Source organism: Glycine max, chromosome 3 (genome assembly GCF_000004515.6).
Source record: "Glycine max cultivar Williams 82 chromosome 3, Glycine_max_v4.0, whole genome shotgun sequence".
NCBI classification, from domain to species: domain Eukaryota; kingdom Viridiplantae; phylum Streptophyta; class Magnoliopsida; order Fabales; family Fabaceae; genus Glycine; species Glycine max.
In genome coordinates, this window is record NC_016090.4 from 41,653,437 (window position 1) to 41,678,489 (window position 25,053).

At 31.1% G+C, this 25,053-nt stretch overlaps 3 protein-coding genes and 1 pseudogene across 3 annotated transcripts; all 4 read left to right on the plus strand.

The window, feature by feature from the left end:
• Positions 1-854: 854 nt before the first annotated feature.
• On the plus strand, positions 855-5,345 carry LOC100794764 (probable purple acid phosphatase 20). Its single transcript, XM_003520644.5, has 5 exons — positions 855-1,233; positions 2,778-3,072; positions 3,626-4,200; positions 4,673-4,761; positions 4,889-5,345. The coding sequence occupies exons 1-5, from the start codon at positions 1,081-1,083 to the stop codon at positions 5,067-5,069; spliced, it is 1,293 nt and encodes a 430-aa protein (XP_003520692.1). The 5' UTR covers positions 855-1,080; the 3' UTR covers positions 5,070-5,345.
• A 2,977-nt stretch (positions 5,346-8,322) lies between these two features.
• On the plus strand, positions 8,323-9,855 carry LOC100819976 (probable purple acid phosphatase 20; annotated as a pseudogene).
• Positions 9,856-14,194: 4,339 nt separating this feature from the next.
• LOC121174610 (protein LITTLE ZIPPER 4) lies at positions 14,195-16,121 on the plus strand. Its single transcript, XM_041014147.1, has 2 exons — positions 14,195-14,495; positions 15,568-16,121. The coding sequence occupies exon 2, from the start codon at positions 15,615-15,617 to the stop codon at positions 15,843-15,845; it is 231 nt and encodes a 76-aa protein (XP_040870081.1). The 5' UTR covers positions 14,195-14,495; positions 15,568-15,614; the 3' UTR covers positions 15,846-16,121.
• A 4,043-nt stretch (positions 16,122-20,164) lies between these two features.
• On the plus strand, positions 20,165-21,238 carry LOC100775605 (protein YIPF5 homolog). The gene has a single exon (XM_003521409.5). It carries the CDS (start codon positions 20,358-20,360, stop codon positions 21,102-21,104), a length of 747 nt encoding a protein of 248 aa, XP_003521457.1. The 5' UTR covers positions 20,165-20,357; the 3' UTR covers positions 21,105-21,238.
• The last annotated feature ends 3,815 nt before the right edge of the window (positions 21,239-25,053 follow it).

Below are 25,053 nucleotides of genomic sequence, written 5' to 3' on the forward strand. Positions count from 1 at the left end.
TAAATAATTTTCAGAAAATGAAAATAGAAAATAAAAATGCAAATCAAACACACCATAAAGTTTTGATGAAGTTATTCACCAAAAAAAATAAATTTCGAGCGAATCATTAATTAAAACATTTAAGAAATTAACCATGCCCATGGTCAATTTGTTTGAGGCTTTTATTTTCGATTTAGTTACTATTGTAGTAAAAATCAATTAGTTCCACCGTTACTATCATTTTACAATTAAGATCATTTATTATTGTCAAATATCATTAAAAAAAGGTTTTATTTTCTACCATTATTATTGTTAGAGTTTAACGTAGCTTTATATCATCATTATCCAATCATAAATTAACTTTTGAATTATTATAAAATAATTATTTTAAAAGTCAATCTATTTATTATAATTGTGATTGAATGAATATATAAAACATTCTAGAGGTGTATAATTTTTTTCTCTGATTATGATTGACCTTTTTCTAATAGCAAATAATCTATATAATTAATTAGATACCTAAGAAAAAGAATTATCCAATGTGTTAAATTTATACATGCTTATTATTAAAAATAAATCTATTACATTTTGTTATAATTATAAAAAATTCAAATATCATTAAAAAAACCATTTCATTTTATAGATATGTTTTTAACATTTACCTTTTTTCTAATAAAAAATAATTTAGTCAAATATATATCCAGAAAAAAATTCAGTGAATGTTTAAAATTTAGTAGATATTCGTTTAATGTTTAAATTAAATAATCACCACCTATGCGCCAAGACTATCCCTTATGCACAGGTGGAGTTCCAAGACACGTCCACGTTCAAGGTATTTATTCACGCATGGATTGGTTCATTGTACAAACTGTGAAGTGTGAATGCTATATAAAGAACTCTAACATAAAGAAGTTCATTACCGAGGGAGGTAGAATATTCAAATCATGTAATAATAATAATAATAACAATAATCTGATTTTGATCTGCCACCTCCTCTTTCTTCTTCTTCCTTCAATTTCAACCTTCGCTCGTTGTAGATAACTGTTCACCAAAAGAAGAAAAAAATAGTTACAACATTATTAGCACCAAAATTTGAAAACGATGAAGATGCAAATGCGCGTGCCAGGGTTCTTGTTGTTCTTGCTAACCATCGGAATCTTCGAAGTCGATGCCGTTTATGGTTACGTTCGACCACCACCTCGTAAAACACTTTTTGTTCCACATGCAAATCAGGATTCCCACTCGCCTCAACAGGTACTACAACTACAATTTCACAAATTTAACTTTGATTTTCTGCATCAATAGTTTATTGCTTAAATTATTTTTGCATTTTCAAAATGATAAATGCTGTTGAGACGCTCATGTTTTTTAGTATTTGCTTTGTTTGTTGAAATTCGTGAACGACTTAAATAAAATTGTTTGAATTTTAAAATTCACATTAATGACGCATTTAATTTTCTTGAAACTCCCCCCCCCCCCTGAACAATCGAGCGAGCGTACAACATCCTATTGATAAACATGTTTAAGGCTCAGATTTCTCATCGGAAAATGATTGTATCTGTATAAGTTTTATCCAAAAAAGCAATTTGAATCGAAAATTATATATATATTCATTATCTTTCATCAATATATTTCTCGGTGTTTCTGTTTGTGTCCATACATTTTGGTTAATAGTTAGGTGAACAAGACAACCTGTTGGATTACCAAAATGAGAAGTATTGACTTATTCTGGTACGAAACCAAACCAATATGATTATCCAGATGCACGTTCTCAGCTTTTAACGCAGAACCAAAGAAAGTTTTTGACATGGGCACTCTATGGTGCGTACAATTTTAGTTCCAACAAAGTTTTGTACAAAAAATTAAATTGTCATGGATATTTTGTTAATTATTTATGAATGGGAGATAACGAAATGGTTTTTTTTTTCTTTTTGTGGTTGTTGCTTTCTTACACAATACACTACTCATTTCGTTTTTGATGTTTTAGTAAAAACAATATATGTTTTTTATTGTTATTTCACAATATTAATAAATATTAAATATTTTCCTGATTATACCTTGATGTTAATTAAATGTATTACGCGTGCATTTAATATTGACATATATATATATATATATATATATATATATATATATATATATATATATATATATATATATATATATATATATATATATATTGGTAAAAGAATATTGCATTAAGTTGTTTTTATAGGTATAACCATTGACATTTAATGTAATTCGTTAAATGATGATATTTAAATGTTTTAGTACGAGCAATTTACGCAGATGCTTAATATGTTTATTAACTGACATTTAATATACCGACAATATACATAAAATTCTTATGTCAACATGATTATTTGTTAATGACTAATGATCTTTTGAATAACAGAGGAAAAAAGTAGTAGTTAATACAACGATATTTGTTTTATGGTAAGATATTTTGAATATCATATTTGGAGGTCATACTTATACTTATTAGAGGCAATTTTGTTGTATTTTTCTTTTCTTGAAATATCATAATTACGAGGTTGTTAGTATACCTCTATTGTCACGAGACTTGAAATATATTTTTCTCTTGTGGCTTTAGCAAGTGAACTAAACACATTACCACTCATATCAATATGAATTTGTCGTATTCCTTTGATAAATTTTCATGTTCTTATTTTTTTCCCTCTCTCCTTAAATCTAGTACAACTTATTAGTCAATTTCTTTGCCTTTTAAAAAAAATATTAGCCAATTTCTGTGGAAAAAGTTTATGGGGCCTAATGTTGACAATGGGTGGGCCTTTCAGGTACACATATCTCAAGTGGGCCAAAACAAGATGAGGATATCATGGATCACAGATAGCCCAACTCCTGCAAAGGTTTCGTATGGTCCATCTCCTTCGGTTAATGCATCCTCTGCCATAGGAACTACCTCCTCGTACCGTTATCTGGTCTACGAGTCTGGTGAAATTCACAACGTGGTAATTGGTCCCCTCAACCCCAACACTGTCTACTATTACCGTTTGGGTGACCCACCCTCTTCCCAAACATACAACTTTAAGACTCCACCATCCCAACTTCCTATCAAATTTGCAGTAGTTGGTAAGCGCTCATTAATTATCTGATTAAACCCTGCAAGGTTACAACCATGTTATGTTCATTTTGCACACTAATTCGTGTGATACTAATCCACATTCCTTTGCAATTTAACTTGGGTACCTTAGCAGGATAAAATACAAGAAAACAATTTTTGCAGTGAGAAATTTGTGAGTTGTAAGAATTTGCAATTTAAGGAGTGATGACAACATATTCGCTAACATTTTTTTATTAGTTGGAAATTTATGTAAATCAAAAAACTATTTTGATAATGAAGAATATTACATACTCTTTTCGTCCCTAAATTAAATAAGTATCATTTGAGAAAAAATTTATTCTAAAATAAGTGTCACATAATTTTTTAATAGAATATTTTTTTTTTCAATAATATCTCTAATAAGTATCATTTAGTTTTGTAATGTAACATTAGTTCTATAAAATCACTACTTACTTTTATTTATTTATTTATTAACTTTTCTTAATTTATGCAAAACAAACAAATACGATTTTCTACTATTTCTCTTAATTTGCAACTTATGCTTTAGAATAATGTACATAGGAGATCTTGGACAAACGGATTGGACCAGATCAACCTTGGAGCATGTGAATAAGTCAAACTATGACATGTTGTTACTGCCTGGTGATCTATCCTACGCAGACTTCATCCAAGATCTATGGGACTCCTTTGGTCGATTGGTTGAACCATTAGCTAGCCAACGTCCTTGGATGGTAACCCAAGGCAACCACGAGGTTGAGATGATTCCACTGATTCACACAACACCATTCACGGCATACAATGCTAGGTGGCTCATGCCATTCCAAGAAAGTGGATCAAACTCAAATCTCTACTATTCTTTCGATGTGGCTGGCGTTCATGTCATCATGCTTGGCTCTTACACTGACTTTGACTCTTCTTCTCCACAATACAAATGGCTTCAAAATGACTTGCAGAAGGTAAATAGAAGAATAACTCCTTGGGTTGTAGTATTGATTCATGCCCCGTGGTACAACTCCAACACCGCTCATCAAGGTGAGCCTGAATCCGTAAACATGAAGGCTTCCATGGAAGATTTGCTCTATCAAGCCCGCGTTGATGTTGTTTTTGAAGGACATGTGCATGCCTATGAGCGCTTTGTAAGTATTAATTACCACATTCCATTGGTCCTTTTTATAAGAAATAAAATAAGTTTTGATCTCGCACATATCCATAAAGTGATTGACAGTTTAAGATTTCCATTTTTAGAGATCTCGACTTTTAAAAAATTTATTAACTTCATTTTAGTAAATTTTTTAATGTATGAGAATTTTGTGTATTATTTTATTATAATTGAATTTATAAATTCATCAATTTTTTTTTGATGAATTATTCATGGAATATGTTTTTGTTATTTAGGGATTTTCTTTTTAGTTTTAATTTGTTTCGGACCCACAAAAAATAGCTGAGACGACAGGGATTTTAATGTGAAATACACTCAAATTTATTTCTTATAAAAAAGATCCAAGATAGTATTATATTATTACAATTTCTTGTTTTGAGTTTGATCATGCAATTTAAGATTGACTAATAATTAAATATGTGTTGCTTTCTATTTGCTTGTTTTGCCAGACACGGGTTTATAAAGACAAAGCTAACAATTGTGCTCCGATGTACATCACAATCGGAGATGGGGGAAACCGTGAAGGCCTTGCTACTAAGTAATTAACATTGTCAAAAAAAAATTCTTTCGATCGAGCAATCTCAATTTTGAGCACTTATAATTTCTCCAAAATTTCTTTCATGATCTTAAATTTGTAACTAATTTTCTATGTTCTTTGCCAACAGGTACATAAATCCCAAGCCAACAATATCAATATTCAGGGAGGCTAGCTTTGGACACGGTACTTTGGAGGTATTTAATGTATCTCATGCACGCTGGACCTGGCATAAGAATGATAACGATGAAGCAGTTATTAGTGATTTTGTGTGGCTTACAAGTTTTTCCTCTAATCCTTCTTGTAAATAGTGATACTTGGCAAAAATTATGATCCTAATGGTGTTTTATTTAAAGTCAATATGTCTTATTTATATTATTTTCCTACTTGTTCGGTTGTTGAGGAAAGAAATGGGAATTTGTGAAAGTTTTCAAAAATTTAGTATGAGTTCCACACTTTCATACGTTAATTTAATTTAAATATTTCTTTGTAATTCTATTTCTTTCATGTTCTTTCCGTCCCACTGAAAGCTACTTAAAGGTTGTATATAGTGCTATCTCTTACATGTTGAGGCATAGGTAATGCATCTAGCGGTGAATCCTATGGAATTCGTTGTGCCTGCTAACAGAAATTATGCAGTCTGATCTGGTACTTTGCCACTGTATTGGGGTTAGTAGTGCAGGTTTTTAACGTGGCCTTTATGGGTTGGCGATTGAGTTTGCTGGTATTTGACCACTACATTGGTTTGATTCATGATCGTAGGCTCAAATCCTCTAAAGAGGTGTCCAAAACAAGTTATTTAATTTGTATGTGTATAATATGTTATACAAGTCTTAGATGTAGCATGATTTGATTGTCACAAACATATATTAGTTTTTGTAAACATTTATTAAAATATATTCTTCAAATTAAACAATAATAGAAAATATATTAAAAAATTACAATATATTGTTTATAGATTATATACTTATCTGTAAAGGAAATTAATTAGTTATGTTAGTGATTTTGTGGAAAAAGATTTATTCTCGATTTCCACATAATATTTTTTAAGTTGTTGTTAGTAAAAAAAATAAAATATTGTTATGTTTTAAATTAGAATACTTTTTTTTTATCACGAATTCTCCATAATTACTTTCTTCTTGCGTTTATTGTATGTCATTTTTAACATTTATACATTTTCAAATTGCTTGGTTATTTTACTATTTAACTTTTTTTTAGAGAAATTTTTTAATTAATACAAGTTAATAAAATTAATATAATATTTTTTATAATGTTTAATGTTTAAGTTCCAGCATTGAATTTTTTTTTTATTAGAATGACGACAATAAAAATTAAATATAAATCTTTATGTATGTAGTCCAACTCAAATCACTAGGCCCATCCTAGTGGGTTGACATTGTAATAAATAATTTACATATTAACATTACTAAATGAATTTTAAATTATTATGAAAGGTGTGATATATCATGCATGTATTATATATATTTGTAATTTGAAAAAAATATATTTAATATTTAAAATTTAATTAAAATACACTAATGACGTAAAAAGCTTACATTATCATTTAAATATAAATTGCCACGTACATATGATTGTTTGCTTTGGTAATTATTACTTTAAAAGTTATACATAAATTAATTTTTAATTCATTGAAAGTATATGAAAATTAAACAATAATATTTAAAGAAAAATCATAAGTATTTAGATATAAATTGTTCAACAATATAATATTTAGATAATATCTATGAGTTTTGCTTTAGTTGATCTCATTTCATTAATTAAAATAAATTATTTTTTTAAATGACAAGTTAATAAAATACTTTATAATCATCATAAGCTAAAAAAATGTATAGCTTGTCCTGTGCACTATAAAATAGAATTACTTAATACATACTAATAGAAATAAAACAAAATATATCAATTATAACGATAGTATATAAAGTACTAAATGTAAAAATAAAACTCAATATGCATAGATTGTTAACCTTAAAATAAATATTGACAACGCATCATCAACTATTAAAATTATCATTTATGATTCTACTAGTTATATATAAAAAAAACTTTTATACATTCTTAATTTGATCCTATACAAATAGTACATTTTCAATTTGACTCCTTACGTAAGAGACCAAATTAATAATACTTTACACTCATAAGGACCAAATTCCTTTAAAGAGTTAATGCTCTCAAAGTATAAATCAGTAAGATTGACATGTATAGAGTGCTTCAATAAATTTTTACATTTTTGTCACAAAAAAAAAATACATATTGGGATCGGACCAAATTAAAAAAGTGCAATAAAGATAAGAAATAAATTATATATTTAACCTTAAACATAATTTCACCCTTGCTTTGTTATAATTAAAAACAATTATTTATTATCGTCAAATTTCACTTAAAAATAATTTCATTATATAGACATATTGTGTAACATTACCTTTTTATAATAACAAGTAATCTATATAATTAAATAATTAAGAGAAAAAACTCTAGTTGTCAAATATAGTGAATGTCTTTTTTATGCTATTAAAATTAATTAATTACCAACTATATTTTTCTTATAAGTAAAAATATTATTTATTATTGTCAAACATCATAAAAATGCTTCATTTTATAGATATTGTTTTTTTAGGGGATATTGTTTTAACTCTTACCCTTTTTTCTAATAACAAATACTATACATAATTTGATAAGAAAAAGCTTTAGTCAATGTATCAAATTTAGGAAAAACTTATCATTGTAGGAACATACATGTGAAATGTGACCCCTATATAGAGAGAACTCCGGACACAAAGAAGTTCATTGCCTGTTCTTCAACACTCAACCTTCGTTGTGGGCTTGTAGCTTATCGTAAACATTACCACCAAAACTTAAAAACGATGGGTCTAAGAATGTGTGTGCCAGGGTTCTTGCTTTTACTAATCATCGGAATCTTCGAACTCGATGTCGTTTCTGGTTACATTCAACCACCACCTCGTCAAACACTCTTTATTCCACATACAGATCAAGACTCTCATTCTACACAACAGGTACAAGTACAACTACAACTTTACAAATTTAACGTTTAATTTTCTGCATCAATATTTTAGTGCTTAAATTATTTGCGTTTTACCCGTCAGCTTTTAACGCAGAACCAAAAACACCCATTGAATTGGGTTGGTTGAGTTTGTGCCTCTAGCTCGCTGCACCAAATGTCTTACAGCTTCCTAATTTTATTTTATTTTTACATCGTGACAAATGCATCTCACGTCAATATTCAAATAAACAAAATAATAATTTATATATGAATTGTCTTTTTTATTGAAATATGTGCTTTATCATGTGAAGTGTGAACAATATTATTGCCAACGATTTTTTTCTTCTAAAAATAAATTATCAGGAAGTTTTGTTAGATAATTATGATGGGAGAAAAGGAATGGCTTTTAATAAACTATATTGTATTTTGTTAATGCCTTTACAAAAAATAATATGTAATGTATAATTTATTAGTCATCCCGTGGCTTGAAAATATGACATTGGTGGGCCTTTCAGGTACACATATCTCAATTGGGCCAAAACAAGATGAGGATATCATGGATCACAGGTAGCCCAACTCCTGCAAAGGTTACGTAGGGTCCATCTCCTTCAGTAAATGCACTCTCTGCCACAGGGACTTCCTCTTCGTACCGTTATATCCTCTACACTTTGGTGAAATTCACGAAGTTGTAATTGGTCCCCTCAACCCCAACACGGTCTAATACTATCGTTTGGGTGACCCACCTTCTTCCCAAACATACAACTTTAAGACTCCACCCTTTCACCTTCCAATCAAGTCTTCAATATCTAATTATACCCTACAAGGTTACAACCATGTTTATTTCGCACTCTTGCAATCTTTTTTTATTAGTTGAAAATTTATGTAATACTCACATATGTAATAAACCTACCTAATGAAGAATATTACATGGTATTGAGTATTTTTTAGTATTTCTCTTTGCAACTTATGTTTTTAATTAATGTACATTGGAGATCTTGGACAAACAGATTGGACTAAGTCGATCTTGGAGCACGTAGGTAAATAAACTACAAGAAACTGCTATTACCCGATGACCTATCTTATGCAGACTTAAAACAAGATTTATGGGACTCATTTGGTCGATTGGATGAACCATTAGCTAGTCAACGTCCTTAGATGATCACTCAAGGCAACCACAAGGTTGAGAAGTTTCCTCTACTTCACAATACGAGATTCACAACAACATACAATTCCAGGTGGTGCATGTCATGATCATTCGAAGAAAGTGGATGAAACTCTAACCTCTTTTATTCTTTTCATGTGGCTGGCGTTCATGTCATCATGCTTGGCTCCTACACCGACTTTGACTCTTATTCTCCACAATACAAATGGCTTCAAAATGACTTGCGGAAGGTAAATAGGTGAACAACACCTTGGTTGTGGTGTTGATTCATGCACATGGTACAACTCCAACGTTGCTCATCAAAATGAGCATGAATCCATTGGAGTGAAGGCTGCCATGGAAGATTTGCTTTACCAAGCCCTTGTTGATGTTGTTTTTGCAGGGCATGTTCATACCTATGATCGCTTTGGGAGTATTGATTATTATTATATTATTACTATTCCTTGTTATGATTTTGATCATTCAATTTGAGATTGATTAATGCTGTTTCACTTATTTAATTTTTTTTTTTTTGTTGTCAAACAAGGGTTTATAAAGACAAAGCTAACAATTGTGCTCCAGTTCAATTCATATCACAATTGGAGACGGGGGAAACCATGAAGGCCTTGCTACCAAGTAATTAACATTTGACCTTTTTCTTCTTCTTATCAATATTAAGTTTGAGCACTTATAATTTCATTGAAATTAAGTTTTGCCATCGTTTCGTGCAATAATGCACGATATTAAATTTTTATAATTAATTCTGTTTGTGCCAACAATATCAATATTTAGGGAGGGTAGCTTTGGATACGGTACATTAGAATTATTTAATGCATCTCATGCACATTGAACTTGGCATAAGAAAGATAACGATGAAGCCGTTGTTAGTGATTCTATGCGGCTTACAAGTTTCTCCTCTAATCCTTCTTGTAAATAGTGATACTTTGAAAATAATGATCCTAGATACCTTGCATTTATGGCAAGCTGAGATGACAGATCGATGTTTTTTCTTATTTTATTTATTCATTTTGATGAAATAATGACATGGATATATTTGGAGGTTCAAACTCATCAACCATGACTAGACATGACTAACACATAATAAAGTGATTATGTTATCTGATTCTTCTGGAAAAAAAACTTAATTTTCTGTTTTTTCTTATTATATTTTTCTTCATTCTTGGGGGGAGGAGCACGAGTGGTAGTTACTTGTTACTAACTGGTCACTTGTGCTTATCCCATATCCATTAAAAATATATCTACAAATTCCTTTATAATTGTGGATATTTACTATAAAAAAATAAAGCAGTACTTTAAAAGTATTATAAATAATTTAATTATAAATTTTATTTATTCTAACGTTTTCTTAAAAAAATAAAAAAAGTTAAAATTAAATTATTTAAATATTTTACACATTTACTCTACACAATTATACTGATCAAGATCATTAAATTTATAAACTAATAAATTTAAAATACTTCAATCTCATGAGTTCAAACAAAAGGTTAATAAACTAAAATAATTCAATCTCATAAATCCAAACAAAAATTAAATAAAGAAATACTTCAAAATCATAAGTCCAAACAAAATCATTTAAATAAGAACCTTTACGTATACCTCGTTATCCGTCCTGCCCCATTTAATAATAGGCGGTAGATATATTTGCTTAAATTATGCACGAGTATCCATTTAATTATCAATATTCTATCCTTTACGTATTTTATATGCGAGTATGTATGTATGCATTCTTTTATAGAGAGAATTATAAAAATAATACTTTTTAAATGAAATTATAACAAATGTGTTCTTAACTCTTTTAGTTGTTTGTTTAAGCGATGCATTGATAATTTGATATTGCTCTTTATAATTCATCCCTCGACAAAAGAATAGTTGAGACCAGGTGTTTAGGATAGACAGTGAGAGAGACAGAAAATTATCTATCTAACTGTTCTATTATCATATTTGTGCAAGTTGTGTTGGTCCTGAATCCTAATCATCAGATAGGAAGATGAAAAAAAACCTGCACATAAACATAGCCAATAATGCGGAAATGCGTAATTGGGCTTGATCTCATAGGCCTGAGCCAGTCCTCTTACAAGCCCGTTTGTTAACTCTCAAAATATTCTGTCAAGAAAAAGAAAAAACTCTCAAAACACTCCTCACTTAACATCGGAGTCCATTGATAATTTTAAATACTTCAACCGAATATTGAAATTAAAGCTTTTTACTAGACAGCTAAAATGAATTATCCAATCCCTTTTCTTATCTTATCATTGAAAGACTAACAGTGATAAATCCTCCCTCTCTTGAGAAGTGTGTGGTGTGAAAACTTAAAACTCAATGAGAAATTATTCTTATCTTATTAAGATTGTAAAATTTATTTCACAACTATGAGATGAGCGGATGTAAGTAACCACGAAGGAAATTTCAACCCTTTCACGTGTATTGATCGGTGATACTCCACGTTTGCTTTGCATCTCACAACTGAGTGATGATGCACTACAATCATCCCCGAGACTCTCTATCTTTTTGTCCTTGGTTAAAATAAATAAAGATGAATCATTAGCATTTCCCATAATTGTAACTAAAGACAACAAGGTACATGATGATGGGTATTGATGAGTGCAAGGGGGTTATACTTATACACATTATGAAGAAAAATGTAAACGACTCAAAACCTTCCGTTAAATCATGAATGCACAAGTTTTTCCCTAAATCATTCAATTTGGAGTGATTGAATATTGCAGGGGAAAAAGCAAAACGGCTTTTCAAGAGGGACTTGAATAGATTACCGAGAGAACCATTATTAGAGGGGCTTTGCCATCATTGTTCGTTTCTGACGAGATTTATATCCCCTTTTATTTGATTCACTCACTCATTCACGCCAATTTATTTTACTGCTATATGCCGTGTGCTTATGGGTTTGCTTTGGAAAATTCGGAGGTACCCTTTTGCCTCCTTAATACAATTTCTCTGATGGTACAATTTGAATAGCATTTGGGTTGTTGACCAAGCTCATGTTCCTGCATTTGAAAAGAACATGCTTGAAATTTTGATGCGATAGGAACTCATGAGGCTACAAATTCGGTCGAGCAGACCACGTTCCATATATGCATGATATGGGACAAACAGCTGCCAAGGTTACTCAATTTCTATAAAGACACGCAAATAGAATAAGATCATTAGACTAAACTTTTTCTCGGCTAACTTATATATAGATATTAATTATGTTAAAATTTTAGTTTTATTAATAAAAAAAATTGAATCTGCGATTTTTCTTTTCTTTTCTCTTAATTATCTAACTTATCTTATATATCCTAAGAAATAATCATACATAACAAGAAAATTGTTAATTACTAATTTACTATAGTTAGTAATGCGGTTGACTTGATATACTAAGTATATGCTACCAATTACTTAATAGGAGTCTTAAGTCCCCGACGCACTCCAATTTATAATTACTTCGAACAAACTTTGGGGTATGTGACATTAAAATCTGGATATGTAAGTATAATATATAGATTATTATGTACCAAATTAAATATTTATTACTTTTCATTTATATTTATTAATTATAAATAAATAGTAATTAAAAATACATTTGATTACTTTCTTTTTTATATTGACATGTATTTGAAATTATAAAACTAACCTTAAACTTTTTTTTTTGAGGGGGTGGGGGAATTTTTTCAGCAATGTATATTACTTTAAATAATAAAGGATAATACGATTATTCCGAAAAAACAAAAGATAATTCGATTGACTTAATATACTAAGTAATTTAAAAAAAAAATCTTGCATAATGGAATCATGAATTTGGAAAAATCATAAATTTGAATGTGTATTGTACTTTCCTATGAGAGAAGGCTATATAAAAAGTGAAAGCTTAAATGAAAATTGAATAAAAGGTTTTAGAAGTAAACGAATTTTTAATTTAGTTAAAGAGTGAGCTAAGAACCTGGCCATTAGAAAACATAGGTTGATGCAAGCAAAGTTCTTAACAGGAGGAGGAGAAATGAACGTGCTCCACGAGGGATGATAACCCAAGACCTGCTTGACAAATTTCACTCCCAGAAGGAAATTAGACACATCCAAAATATTATCTGGCAACCATAATGTTTCACGCCATGCCACTCATAGCCCATGAGGAGATGGGGTTGCCTGGCCCCAATTCCTGTTCCTCCCCACCAAATAATTTCAAACTCATATCCTGAATTTGGCATGAAAACGAGTGCTTTAATTATGATACTGGCTTCATCTATAATTACCATCATTATAATAACGTAAAACAAAATACCATCAATGGTTCATAACCCCTCATTAGCATTTAGCACACATAGTCACAATATAAATGGTAGGAAAACATGGGTCATTTTGTGTAACGGGTGAATGGAAATTCCACTCCAAGTAATACTAGATTCTCATAAGAAGGAATTTGTACCAAAAGAAACACGCCTTGTGGTATAATGAAAAATGTGCATAAAACCCTCCACATCCTTTCTTTTTCGCCCTTTTTCTGGTACCCTTTTAATGATTTCACATTCCGTTTGTTTGAATAAAGCACTCCTAATCCCAAGCATAATTAAATGAATACATATGTATGCAACCAATTATCGACAAGCCCTACGGTTCAAGTAAGAGATTCTGCCATTCCACTAACCCCACAAGAACCAAATTTCGTATCACTCAAATGTTAAAATAAATAAACAAGCTTCTATGGGGGAAAAAAGAGGTAGTGCCGCAGAGTAAAGACAAGTCAACAAAAAAAATTGGCATTTTCTTCTTCTTCTCTCTCTCTCTCTCTCTCTCTCAAGTATCAATGAACAAAAACCGCCAAATTTCAACAAAAGGAATAATAGTAATTATAATAATATTACGGCAATGAGAATGATTATTGCCAACAGTGCCCGACACATGAAAATTGCGAAATGAAAGTGAGAATCATGAAGGACTAAAAATAGAAGAAGTGCAGCATAATAAATAAAAACAAAAGAGTAATTGATGATAGGGTGAGGGGGGCTAAGGAAAGGATGCTGAAAATACCGATGGTGGTTTCCACAGACCCAATCCAAACCATCATTGCATATCTTGGGATGGCCTAGCCCCACCATCATTTTACAAACCCTAGAAGGGAAGACCCATTATGATTCCTCTTATGTCCATTAGGGCCAAATCTTCTCTAATTCCCATTATGCCCCTCTTGGCTCACAAGGAAAGAGCAGCAGCAAAAACAAAAACTCCATTCAGAATAATCATTTACATGACGCCATAAGCATCATCATAGAAGAACCGAAACATGAAAAATCTTTTAGGCTCCTAAACCAGCCGCCTTCTATGCTTACACATGCATGATTGTTGTGTCAGGCGCAGAAGGGACACGTCCCCCCCTCCCCACCCATGTTTCCTCTTCTTCTCTTTCCTTTTCCCTTAACTCTTCAATTTTTTTTCCTCTATAAATTAACTCACACATTGTTCTCTTTGTCACACCCTTCCCTTCGCTAACTCTCACTGCTACTCTCTCCTTCCAACTCCAGTTTGCTTCCACCACCAAAGTTTTCAACCAACTTTCTCCAAAAGGTGATCTTTTTCGAAAAGTTCAAGAGAGAAAAACAGAGGACCCCACCCTCTCTCTCTCACTCTCTTTCTTTGTGAACCATTTCAGGCTACTGCAAGTAGTATTTGGTTTAACTTGTTTCCAGATATCTGATTCCATGACCATACGAATTCTTTAGCCTTTGTTTTCTCTTGCATTTAATTATTATTTTCCATGATACGAAAAGACCCTCTTGAATAATTTCTTTGTCTTTCACTAGCTCTAAAGATAACATTCCCTTTTTTTATATTATACATGGGTGTTTTTTTAAGTCCCCCACCCCATCCAATTTATCATTACTTCCAACAAACTTTTGTGTATGTTGATATTAAATATTTGAATACCTCTAACGTAGTTTATATTATATATATGTGGGAGAAATGAGAACAAGAACTTTGTTTGTTACATAGGCATATATACACAACACACACTGGCGATCTTGTTATGAAGCTTGTGTTTTTTTTTTTTTTTATGTGTGACCTTTATCCTTTTCTTCCCTCTTGGGACAAGCCGAAAGAAACCATTTTTTGTGTGCTTTCAAGTGAGTGCAGATTTGGGCAACTGTTATTCCACGATCTGTATCTTCTTCTTTAGTTGTTTAGACAACCCATATGCTCTATTTATTTGACAGGGTGGTCCAAAAGACTCATTTTTTCTGCCTCTACCTGCTATGCTTTTCCCTGTTGTCGTTGGCTTCAGTTAGGGGTCATAATTATCTATCTACCAAAGCAATTCATAAAGCAACACATTCGCAAGGAAGCTTGTAAATAATTGTTTTTTTCCTTTTAGATTTCAATCAATTATTAAGGTTCTCCTTCGTTTTTAAATTTTTTTAATGATGGCATTCCCCTTCTTTTTCCCTCACGAGCTCTCCTTTTTGCTTTATTCAATCATACTCATATCTTTATGTTTCTCACGATGAAATGGAGATTTATAAATGTATTATTTATATGTTCGATTACTGAATTACAGTTCCGGGCCAGCTAATAGTATTATCTGAAGATTCTATTCCTATTTGTTCTGATTCTTTTTTATATTTATTTTTTTGGTTTTCAGGACAGGGCACTGTGAATAGTTTCTGGGAAGGAATTGTTCTCACAATCATGGAAAGGCTGAACTCAGAGTTGTACTACCAGAACTGTCACATGATCAAAGAGAATGAAAGGCTGAGGAAGAAAGCTCAGCTTCTTAATCAAGAAAATCAACAACTTCTGTCTGAACTAAAAAAGAAGCTCTCCAAGGGAAATGCAAAAACCAATGCTGCTCCAAACACCATTCTTGACCTGAACCTTGGATCAAGTTCTAGTCATAATCCTTCTGGTTCCAGCAATTAATCTTGTTAGAGAAGTGCATCATGACCACACTAGGAGACCCCTTTGTTTTGTGTAAAACAAAAGTGATCACAGTTGTGGTTGTAGTTGTAGTCTCTCGTGCATAGGATAATACTTTAGCATTTACTGTCTCCGTGTTATTTTCGTTTCCATTTTCTTGTTTCTATCGTATCTTCTATAAGGGGTTTAGATATGAATTTCTGAAAAAACATGGGAGGTATGATGTATTAGACTGACTATCTGCTAGAAAGGAATATAAATTTATATGTTTTTTCTCTCTTTGTCTCTGTCTCTGTGTGAACGTATGCTTGTGAAATGCTTTATGATTGTGTATAGGATTTGCTTTATCTGTTTCGAGTTGCGAAAAGATTTCTTACGCTGTTATGCTCCTACTATCCTATGATGCGAATATTTTCTCTGAGAAATCCATTGGTTTGCCATTGAGTCTACTCATGCTCGTGTTTTAAAACTAGCTAATTTGACATAAATGTTAGCTACACGCGACACAGAAATGAAGTAAAATCAGCATTATCAATGAAATGAGATCAACTAAAGCAAAACTCATAGATAAGGGAAATCTGTAACTTCTGATGGATTCAGAAAACAAGTAGGTCTGACTCAGTTTGTAGGGACAAATATGCTTATAATATAGGTATTGAATTTTCTTCTACTCATTTTAAAGATAAATAATAATATATTTTCTTGCACACTTTTTCTAAGTTTTCTTATTGTTAGTTAAACTTTAGTGAAAAATATTGCTAGTAAGTGGATACTTAAGAGATTAAAAGAGAAAAAATATTAGAAATCATATGAAAACGCATTTTAAAGCTTTAAAGCTATAGGGGAGTGCATTTTTTTTTTCTCCCACCAAGAATCTTTTCAATTTTATTTCATTAATCAATGTCTCTAGTGAAAGCTACAAAATTTTAAAGAAAATATCATTAAATAAGATTTCACACCTACAAAATTTTATATTTTTTAATAAATTTCAATTTATATATATATATATATATATATATATATATATATATATATATATATATATATTGAAATTGGTACTTTAATTGATAGCATTAAATATGTCTTTTTTTTTCAAAACTATACCTAAAATTAATGAAAAACTTACATACACTTGAAATTAATATTTTCACCTTTCAAAAAAAAATATTTTGTCGGTCTTATTATAATTTTTGTCATAAATTATTTTAGACAGACCAAGAAAAATAAATAAATAAATAAAAGAGAATAACAACTTAAAAAATTTAAAATAATCATCATTAATTTATTTTTAATTTTTATTGTTCATATATTAATATTATAAGGGATATGAGTGAAAAAAAAATAATAAATGTTATATTAAAAAACTAATCAACAATTATTTAGAAACAATATTTGTCTTACACGTTGATTATGGGATGGAGGGAGTATATATTCTACCAACTATTTATTGAACTAAGATTACTTTTTTATATAAAAAAAAGTAAGTAATACGAAGGACATTTTAAATTGTCCCTTATAAAAGGAATTAAACACCAATTCTAATTTGAGTCTTATAAAAAACATCAAAAAGAGTATATTTTATTCATAGTTAAAAATGCAGTGAGGGCAACTACCCTTAAATGTCACAATGCTAATTTGTCTTTGTCCATGACAACTATGAACTTATGTGTTAAGCAATAGAAAATGTGGTACATTATGTGACATGGAGTGTATCTAATCATGTGGTACATTAATTTGTCACAAAAAATGTCATATAAGAAAATGAGTTCATCAGGAATAAAAAATAATGTATCACATGTTTTAACACACGTAAAATACGCATGCAAACATTAAAATCACATCATATGAGGAAGATAACGTAGGGGTGCTATTTGTAGCTTTTGTTGTGATGTGCATCATGTCGGTTGCTTTTGTTGCGATGTGTGTCGTGTCATTTGTGAGTATTTTCAAACATACACTTAGTCGTGATACATATTGTGTTACTTGTAAGTATGTTCTAACACGCATGTAGTCGTGTTGGATGTTTCTATGTGCAGAGCTTATTCTCTTCTGTTAGCGAAGCAAGCAAGTAAGCATTACTTATGTTTTTGTTGACATAACAAACATATAACAATTACTTGTATGATATCCCTATGTTTTGAAAAAAATGTCCATGAAATGATAATGCCTAATTACTCTATGAATACTTTAAAGAAAGTGATTTTTTAAAGAAAATCCATAACTGATGAACAAAATATTAGAATTTTAAGTGTATGTGATGAAGTTTTGCATTGGTTAAGAGATGACCAATAGGAATATATTGTATTAAGAAAAGTTAAAAATGTAATGGGGGCAACTAATCTCAAATATTACAGAGTGGATTTGTCCTTGTCCATTACAACTAAGAACTTGCCAATGAATCAATGGAAAACGAGTTCATCGCGAATAAGAAATAATGTACCACATGTTTAGAAACACGTAAATATGCAAATAATAAAACCATGTCAAAGAAAGAAAATAATGTAAGAGCTACTATTTGTTGCTTTTTGTTGTGCTGTGAGTCATGTCGGTAGCTTCTGTTTTGATACGTATTGTGCCCTTTGTAAGTATTTTCAAACATATACGTAGTCATTATGCATGTAGTGTCTCTTATAAGTATTTCCAAACATACATGTAGTCGTGTTGGATGTTGCTAAGTCAAGAGCTTATTCTCTTTTGTTGGCATAGCAAGTAAGCGTTACTTGTGGTTTTGTTGACATAACAAGCAAATAAAAATTACTTGTGTAATATCCCTTTTTGACAAATAAAAAATGCCGGTGAAACGACAATGCCTAATTATATTATGAATAGAAAATAATGTACCACATGTTTAGACACACATAAAGTACATATGCAAACAATAAAACCTCGTCAAAGAAAGAAAATAACGTAAGAATAACTATTTATAGCTCTGTTGTGATGTGCGTCATGTCGGTAGTTTTTGTTGTGATACGTGATGTGTCCTTTGTAAGTATTTTCAAAGATATAGTAGTAGTGTCTCTTGTAAGTATTTATAATCATGCATGTAGTCGTGTTGGATGTTGCTAAGTCAAGAGTCTGTTCGTTAGCATAGCAAATAAGCGTTACTTTTGGTTTTGTTGACATAACAAGCAAATAACAATTATTTGTGTAATATCTGTTTTGACAAATAAAAAACACTTGTAAAACAATAATACCTAATTACATTATGAATACTGAACAAAAAGTGGAAAAAATAGGAAAAACCATAACTTATGAACAAAATATTAGAAATTTAAGTGTAAGTAATGTAATTTTTCATTGGTTAGAGAGGACCAACATAGGTATATTGTATTAAGAAAATAAAAGTAAAAATGTAGTGGGAGACAACTACCCTCAAATATTACATAGTTAATCTGTTATTGTCCCTGACAATTATGAACTAGCCAATGAGTCTATGAAAAATGAGTTCATCACGGATAAGAAGTAATGTACTACATGGTTAGACGCACACAAAGTATACATGTAAACAATAAAACCAGGTCAAATAAGGAAAATAACGTAAGGGTTATTATTTGTAAGTTTTGTTGTGATGTGTGTTATGTCGATAGCTTCTGTTGCGAAATGTGTTATATCCATTGCAAGTATTTTCAAACGTGCACGTAGTCATAGTGCATGGTGTGTCACTTTTAAGCATTTTCAAACATGCATGTAGTCGTGTTGGATGTTGTTAAGTGAAGAGTTTATTCTCTTCCATTGGCATAGCAAGCAAGTAAGCATTATTTGTGTTTTTGAAGGATTTTTTTTTTTACTTAATTACACTTTTTATCTCAAGTTTTTTTTTTTATATATAAATTTACTCCTAACAAATTAAATTGACTTATTTTACTCTAAACTTTTTTAAAAACGTACAATTTTTCCGTTCTTCTGTTTAACTGGTGTGACATGTTAAAATAATTACACTTTATATCTTAATTTTTAAAATTTTTAACAAATTAAACCTTAAATTTTACATTTTTTTTATAAATTTTATCCTTAACATTTTACTTTTTAACAATTTTATGCTATATTATATACAGAAAATGCTAGTAATTCATATTTTTTATTTGTTGAATATAAGAAAATTGTGTAGGTTTCACACATTATTTAATAAATTTCCTTTTTAAGTTTGTAAATTTATATAAATTTAAACTAATCGTATCTGAGAATATTATATTGCTTTTAACCTACCTTTTATATTTAAATAAAAAATAAAATTTTAAAATCAAATAATAGTATTTCTTTATAATTGTAACATTTTTTTTCTTTTAAGTTAAATACTACTATTAATTTTCCAATCCGTTAAGCACTTTCAATTAAGTAAACGTCACCACATCGAAGCCACAAAAAAAAGGTTCCAATAACGCCGTGGTCGCTTATACTCTGCTTCTCAAAGAACACCAAGAAACTCCCAAATTCGTAGATTGTTCGATCGAACCTTCTCAAAACCCTAGTTCCACTCCGAAATCCTCTTTCTTCCAACCAGATCTCAATCTCATCATGGCCAATAAAGAGTTCAAGGTCCCGCCGGTGGCTTTCCCCTCCGCCGGCAACCCCGCCGCGGCGGGTCCAAACCTCCAGCAGCGGCGCATGCCCACGCCGCCGTTCCAGCCGAACTCCGGTATCCCCTTCATGTCCTTCGACATAGGCTCCGCCGCGGCGTCCACCTCCTCGGGGCCGATCTACACCGGCCCCGCCGTGGGCCCCGGCGGCTCCGCCAACTTCGACGACGAGGAACCCCTCCTCGACGAGCTCGGGATCCACCCCGACCAAATCTGGAGCAAAATCAGATCCGTTCTGAACCCTTTCCGCGTCAACCACACTGTCCACAAAGATTCGGATCTCTCGGGCCCAATTCTTCTCTACATGTCCTTCTGCCTCTTCCAATTACTCGCCGGGAAGATCCAATTCGGCGTCATCTTGGGCTGGATCGTGGTCTCCTCCATCTTCTTATACGTCGTCTTCAACATGCTAGCCGGTCGAACCGGTAACCTCGATCTCCACACCTGCACCAGCGTCGTCGGTTACTGCCTCTTGCCGGTCGTCATTTTCTCTGCCCTCTCGCTCTTCTTACCGGTCGATGGGGTCATTCGCCTCTCGGTCGCCTCGGTTTTCGTCTTGTGGGCCACCAGGGCCTCCGCCGGACTCGTCGTTTCGCTCGCCGATGGCGGTGACGAACACCGTGGACTCATTGCGTACGCATCTTTCTTGATTTACACTCTGTTTTCGTTGCTTGTCATATTCTAGGGTTTGTCGTTGGTTCTGGGATATTTGGATTGGATCGCTGTTCTTATGGTTTTACTTCTTTTCCTTCATTTTGAACCTTGTTATTTTTTTGGTGCAATTATGGTATAGAAAATGGAGTTATTAGTTTGATTCAATGTTTCTGTCTGAAAAGTTATTCCTTGGTTACATTTTTGTTCTGATATTGAAAGGTTTTTGTAAATCTTCTAGCAATTAACGTGTTTTTATGTGACTGTGTGGTGCTAGAAAACTCGGATGTCTAACTGGATTCTGTCAGGAGTTGTAGCAACATAGCATAGTAAATTGTATGCTCATCTAAATTATTGAGCTGTTTCGGTAAACAGCTTGTCAGGTAACTGATGTAAGTACTTATGTATAAGTTGTTTCTATAATCGAAGAGGAATTAGGGTTAAGTTGTTTTCGTACAAGTTGTTACCTGTTTTCTTAAGCTATCTCGAAGAACTTACTGAAATAAGTTGAGAATAGCTTATAAACACGTTAAAAGCTATTGAGCTAGTTTGTTTAAAATTAAAATAAGCAATTTTAAAATAAGTGCTTTTAAAAAAAACTTATTTAATAAGCATATAGGATTTGCTTCTCAAAATAAGCAGTAAATTATTTATTTTAAACAAAACAATTTAGACAAACACACTAGAAAAACATAAAGCTGCTTATTTTATTAAAATAAGTGTTTTTTTAACAAATAAGTTTAAACAAACTGACTCAAATTTTCCATAAGTTTTTTCTCACACTTATACAAGTGCTTATGTTATAAGTCTAGATAAGCTGTAAAAAGACTCTTCTAAATGCATCCCAATTAAACAGTTTGAACTCCTTAATTTATCTTCATTAGAGATTAAAATTGAATGCTGCCGGGGTAAGGGGATTTCAACTCAGAAGTAACAAGAAAAACTTGATTTTGCGAGCTGGAGTTATGACTATTTGTTAGGGAACAGGAAGAGGGAGTAATGAAAGTATACTCTAGAAGTAACAAGATGACTAATAGGTGATTAGGAGTTGAGTATAAATAGGAGGGAGGGATAGCAAAAAAGGATAATTGTATTGTAATAGTAAACTGTATTAAATTATAAGGGGCATTTTCCTTGGAAGGGTGTTTCTCTCTCAACCCTTGTGGAGTGAAACTCATTCTTTCATTCTCTACTAGGACTCACCTATCTTCTTCTTTGGACTTATCACTATTTAATTGAGGTATGTAATTCTTTTCTCTGATGGTGATATGGTGTATCATTTTGATCGATTGATCTGGCAAAATACATATTGTTAAGCAACACGTCTTAACATCCACCATGATTATGATGGATGGAATACTTGCATAGGTGACTTCTTGAAAAGCTGTAGAGTGCTGTCTTTATGTTTAAGGAGCTTCAAGTATGGCCATGCTGTTTGAGACTTGGATTGTCATAAATATTTTCACTATAAATGTTTTCCATGCACAAACTGACCCTTAGGTTTGAGTTTTATTTTTAAGTTCATTTGCCAGCTTGCTGAAACCTACTAACTGAATCTTGCTCTCATTGTATTGTAATTCTGTAGCAAAATTGACTGATATTATTTATCTATGAAACTTAATAGGTTCATAGATATCAAATTTTTTAACACTTAAAAGTTTAGGGCCTAACTCTATCCCACAAAACCAATTTGTAAGGTGGAGATTGCCGAACTTTATAAGCTCTAATTAAGGTAGCCCTTGAGGCTACAATTAAGGTATCTCTCCAAAGTGGCTGCAACTAAGGTGAGCTACTAGTTGGGAATGTTACAACTTACAAATGTGGGTGTAGGTTTTGATACCATTTTAAAATTTTTGCTTAGCGCCTAACTCAACATCACAAAATCAGCTTATAAGAGTAGGATGAGGAGTGTCCTAGCTTTATAAAGGTCTAACTCAACATCACAAAATCAGCTTATAAGAGTAAGATGAGGAGTGTTCTAGCTTTATAAGCTTTATTTATGTCTGATCTCTAGTTGATGTGAGACTAAATATCCAGGATCCCTTGAGGATGTAATTTAAGGCAACTCCCGAAGATGTCACAACTAAGGTGAATTGCAATTAAAGAGATTTCCCAATAACACTTTCCCCTTATCTAGAAGCATAGATCTGATCTAAAATGTGTATTCCGTGCTTTGAATTTAAATTGCTATGGACTAATAGTACCAACATTTCAAATCTGTGTATGAATTAAATTATTTTGAAAGTTTAATTTCGTGGATGTAATTAATAATGAGTTATTACCAAGTAGGATGATATTTTTGCAGGGTCAATTGCAATTGAATTTAGTCATTACGTATTAGGGTAGGGTGCTAATTAAATATGCAGACTTGAAAGTTTTTATATGAACTATGATTTTGAAATTACTACGATTATTTGAATGTTTTATTTTAATTTTTCCTAGTTTTTCTAATTCTTAAAAAACTCTCTACATCGTTACCTTACATATTGAGACGTTGCAACTTTTCTTATTATCATATTTGATTCTGCCGTTGACTATGTTATCATTTTGGTTAATCTGATTCTATTGTTACTCTTTCAAATTGTGCCTGTTGAGTGTTTGGTTTTTGCCTATAGACTGTCATGCTCTTATCCCATCTTTCGTTACAGTTTAATCCAGAGAAATAATATAGTCTTTTCTTTTTTCCTTATAAAAACGCAGGAAATTGATAAAATGTTTTTATTCCCCAAAACAAACTAATTAAAAGTTAAAATGCGCATTTAATTGGTATTGTTTAAGGCCTCCCTCTCTGGCTACATAAAATAAGCACAAAATCAGAAGGAAAAGAGGTAAACGATGTATCTGCCGCATCTTTATCTCTGGTGTATTGGTGTTAGATCACCTACTCACTACTGCGCTGCCACAATGACAAGAATAGCCTTTGTTTGCACCTTTGATTAATTAACATCTATAGGAGGTCAAATTCAGACCCTAGAATGTTCAATTATTTAGGTGTCATTCTTGATATAACAAGAAAGGAATTACTCTCCTTAGGATTTGAACCTATGATGTTATATATATATATAAAAAAAAAAGGATTTGAACCTATGACAAAGTCCCAAGCTTATTAGATAGGGTGTTTAATCTTTGACCCCACTTAACTATGGCACTGATATTGTTACGTACACCCAGCATAATTGCTGGTACATCTAGCACAACAACATGATTCTTATTTTACCATTCCTTAAAACTGATACTGGTTGGACAATCCAGAAGTCTCACACAAATTGTTGAATCTGTATGAGGCTTACGGATTGGGCTTATGGATTTACAATTCATGAGTCACTTATGGATCATATGAATTTTTTTTTATTTTTAAAAAAATATGTTTTATTAATTAATTTAAAATTAATGATTTAAATAGGAATTGAACTTGTGGCTTTTATATTATTGGTCTGACGCTCTAATCAACTAAACTAATTAAACAATTATGTTATAAAATAATTAACGTTGTTAACGAAAATATAATATAGTATAATATGTAGATACTATATTAAATCTTAATTGTGTTTGTTAATATAAAATGATAGTTGTGAATATTAAAAAAAAACACGCCAAAAGAGTTTTAAAAAGACACTAACGAAAATTATTTAAATCAATTTGAATTTTAATTAAAAAATAATTTAAAATTGAAAATAAATTATAAATTAAATGGGTTTAATTTCATCAATTTAATTAGAAAAACAACTTTAATTGATAGATTAATAAGATTTTGAAAATGAATAATTATTTTAATAGTTAATCATAAGAAAGTAAAAAAATATTTTAAAAATATAATTTTTAATGTTATTAATATATATGTGCAGTAATTTCAAAGTTAAAAATAATAATTTTTGAAAAATAATTATGATTGTATGAGTATATTTGAAGATAAATTTTTAAAAATATATAAAAAAGGATGATTATCTTTCTCTTATTCTATTTAAAAAATATAATTTTTATAG

Bases quoted from the DNA above. Each gene is read 5' to 3' on its own strand.
- LOC100794764 (XM_003520644.5), top strand. From the start codon at position 1,081: ATGAAGATGCAAATGCGCGTGCCAGGGTTCTTGTTGTTCTTGCTAACC. The intron at 3,073-3,625 runs GTAAGCGCTCAT...TAATGTACATAG, and splicing joins TATCAAATTTGCAGTAGTTG to GAGATCTTGGACAAACGGAT. The intron at 4,201-4,672 runs GTAAGTATTAAT...TTGTTTTGCCAG, and splicing joins TGCATGCCTATGAGCGCTTT to ACACGGGTTTATAAAGACAA.
- LOC121174610 (XM_041014147.1), top strand. From the start codon at position 15,615: ATGGAAAGGCTGAACTCAGAGTTGTACTACCAGAACTGTCACATGATC.
- LOC100775605 (XM_003521409.5), top strand. From the start codon at position 20,358: ATGGCCAATAAAGAGTTCAAGGTCCCGCCGGTGGCTTTCCCCTCCGCC.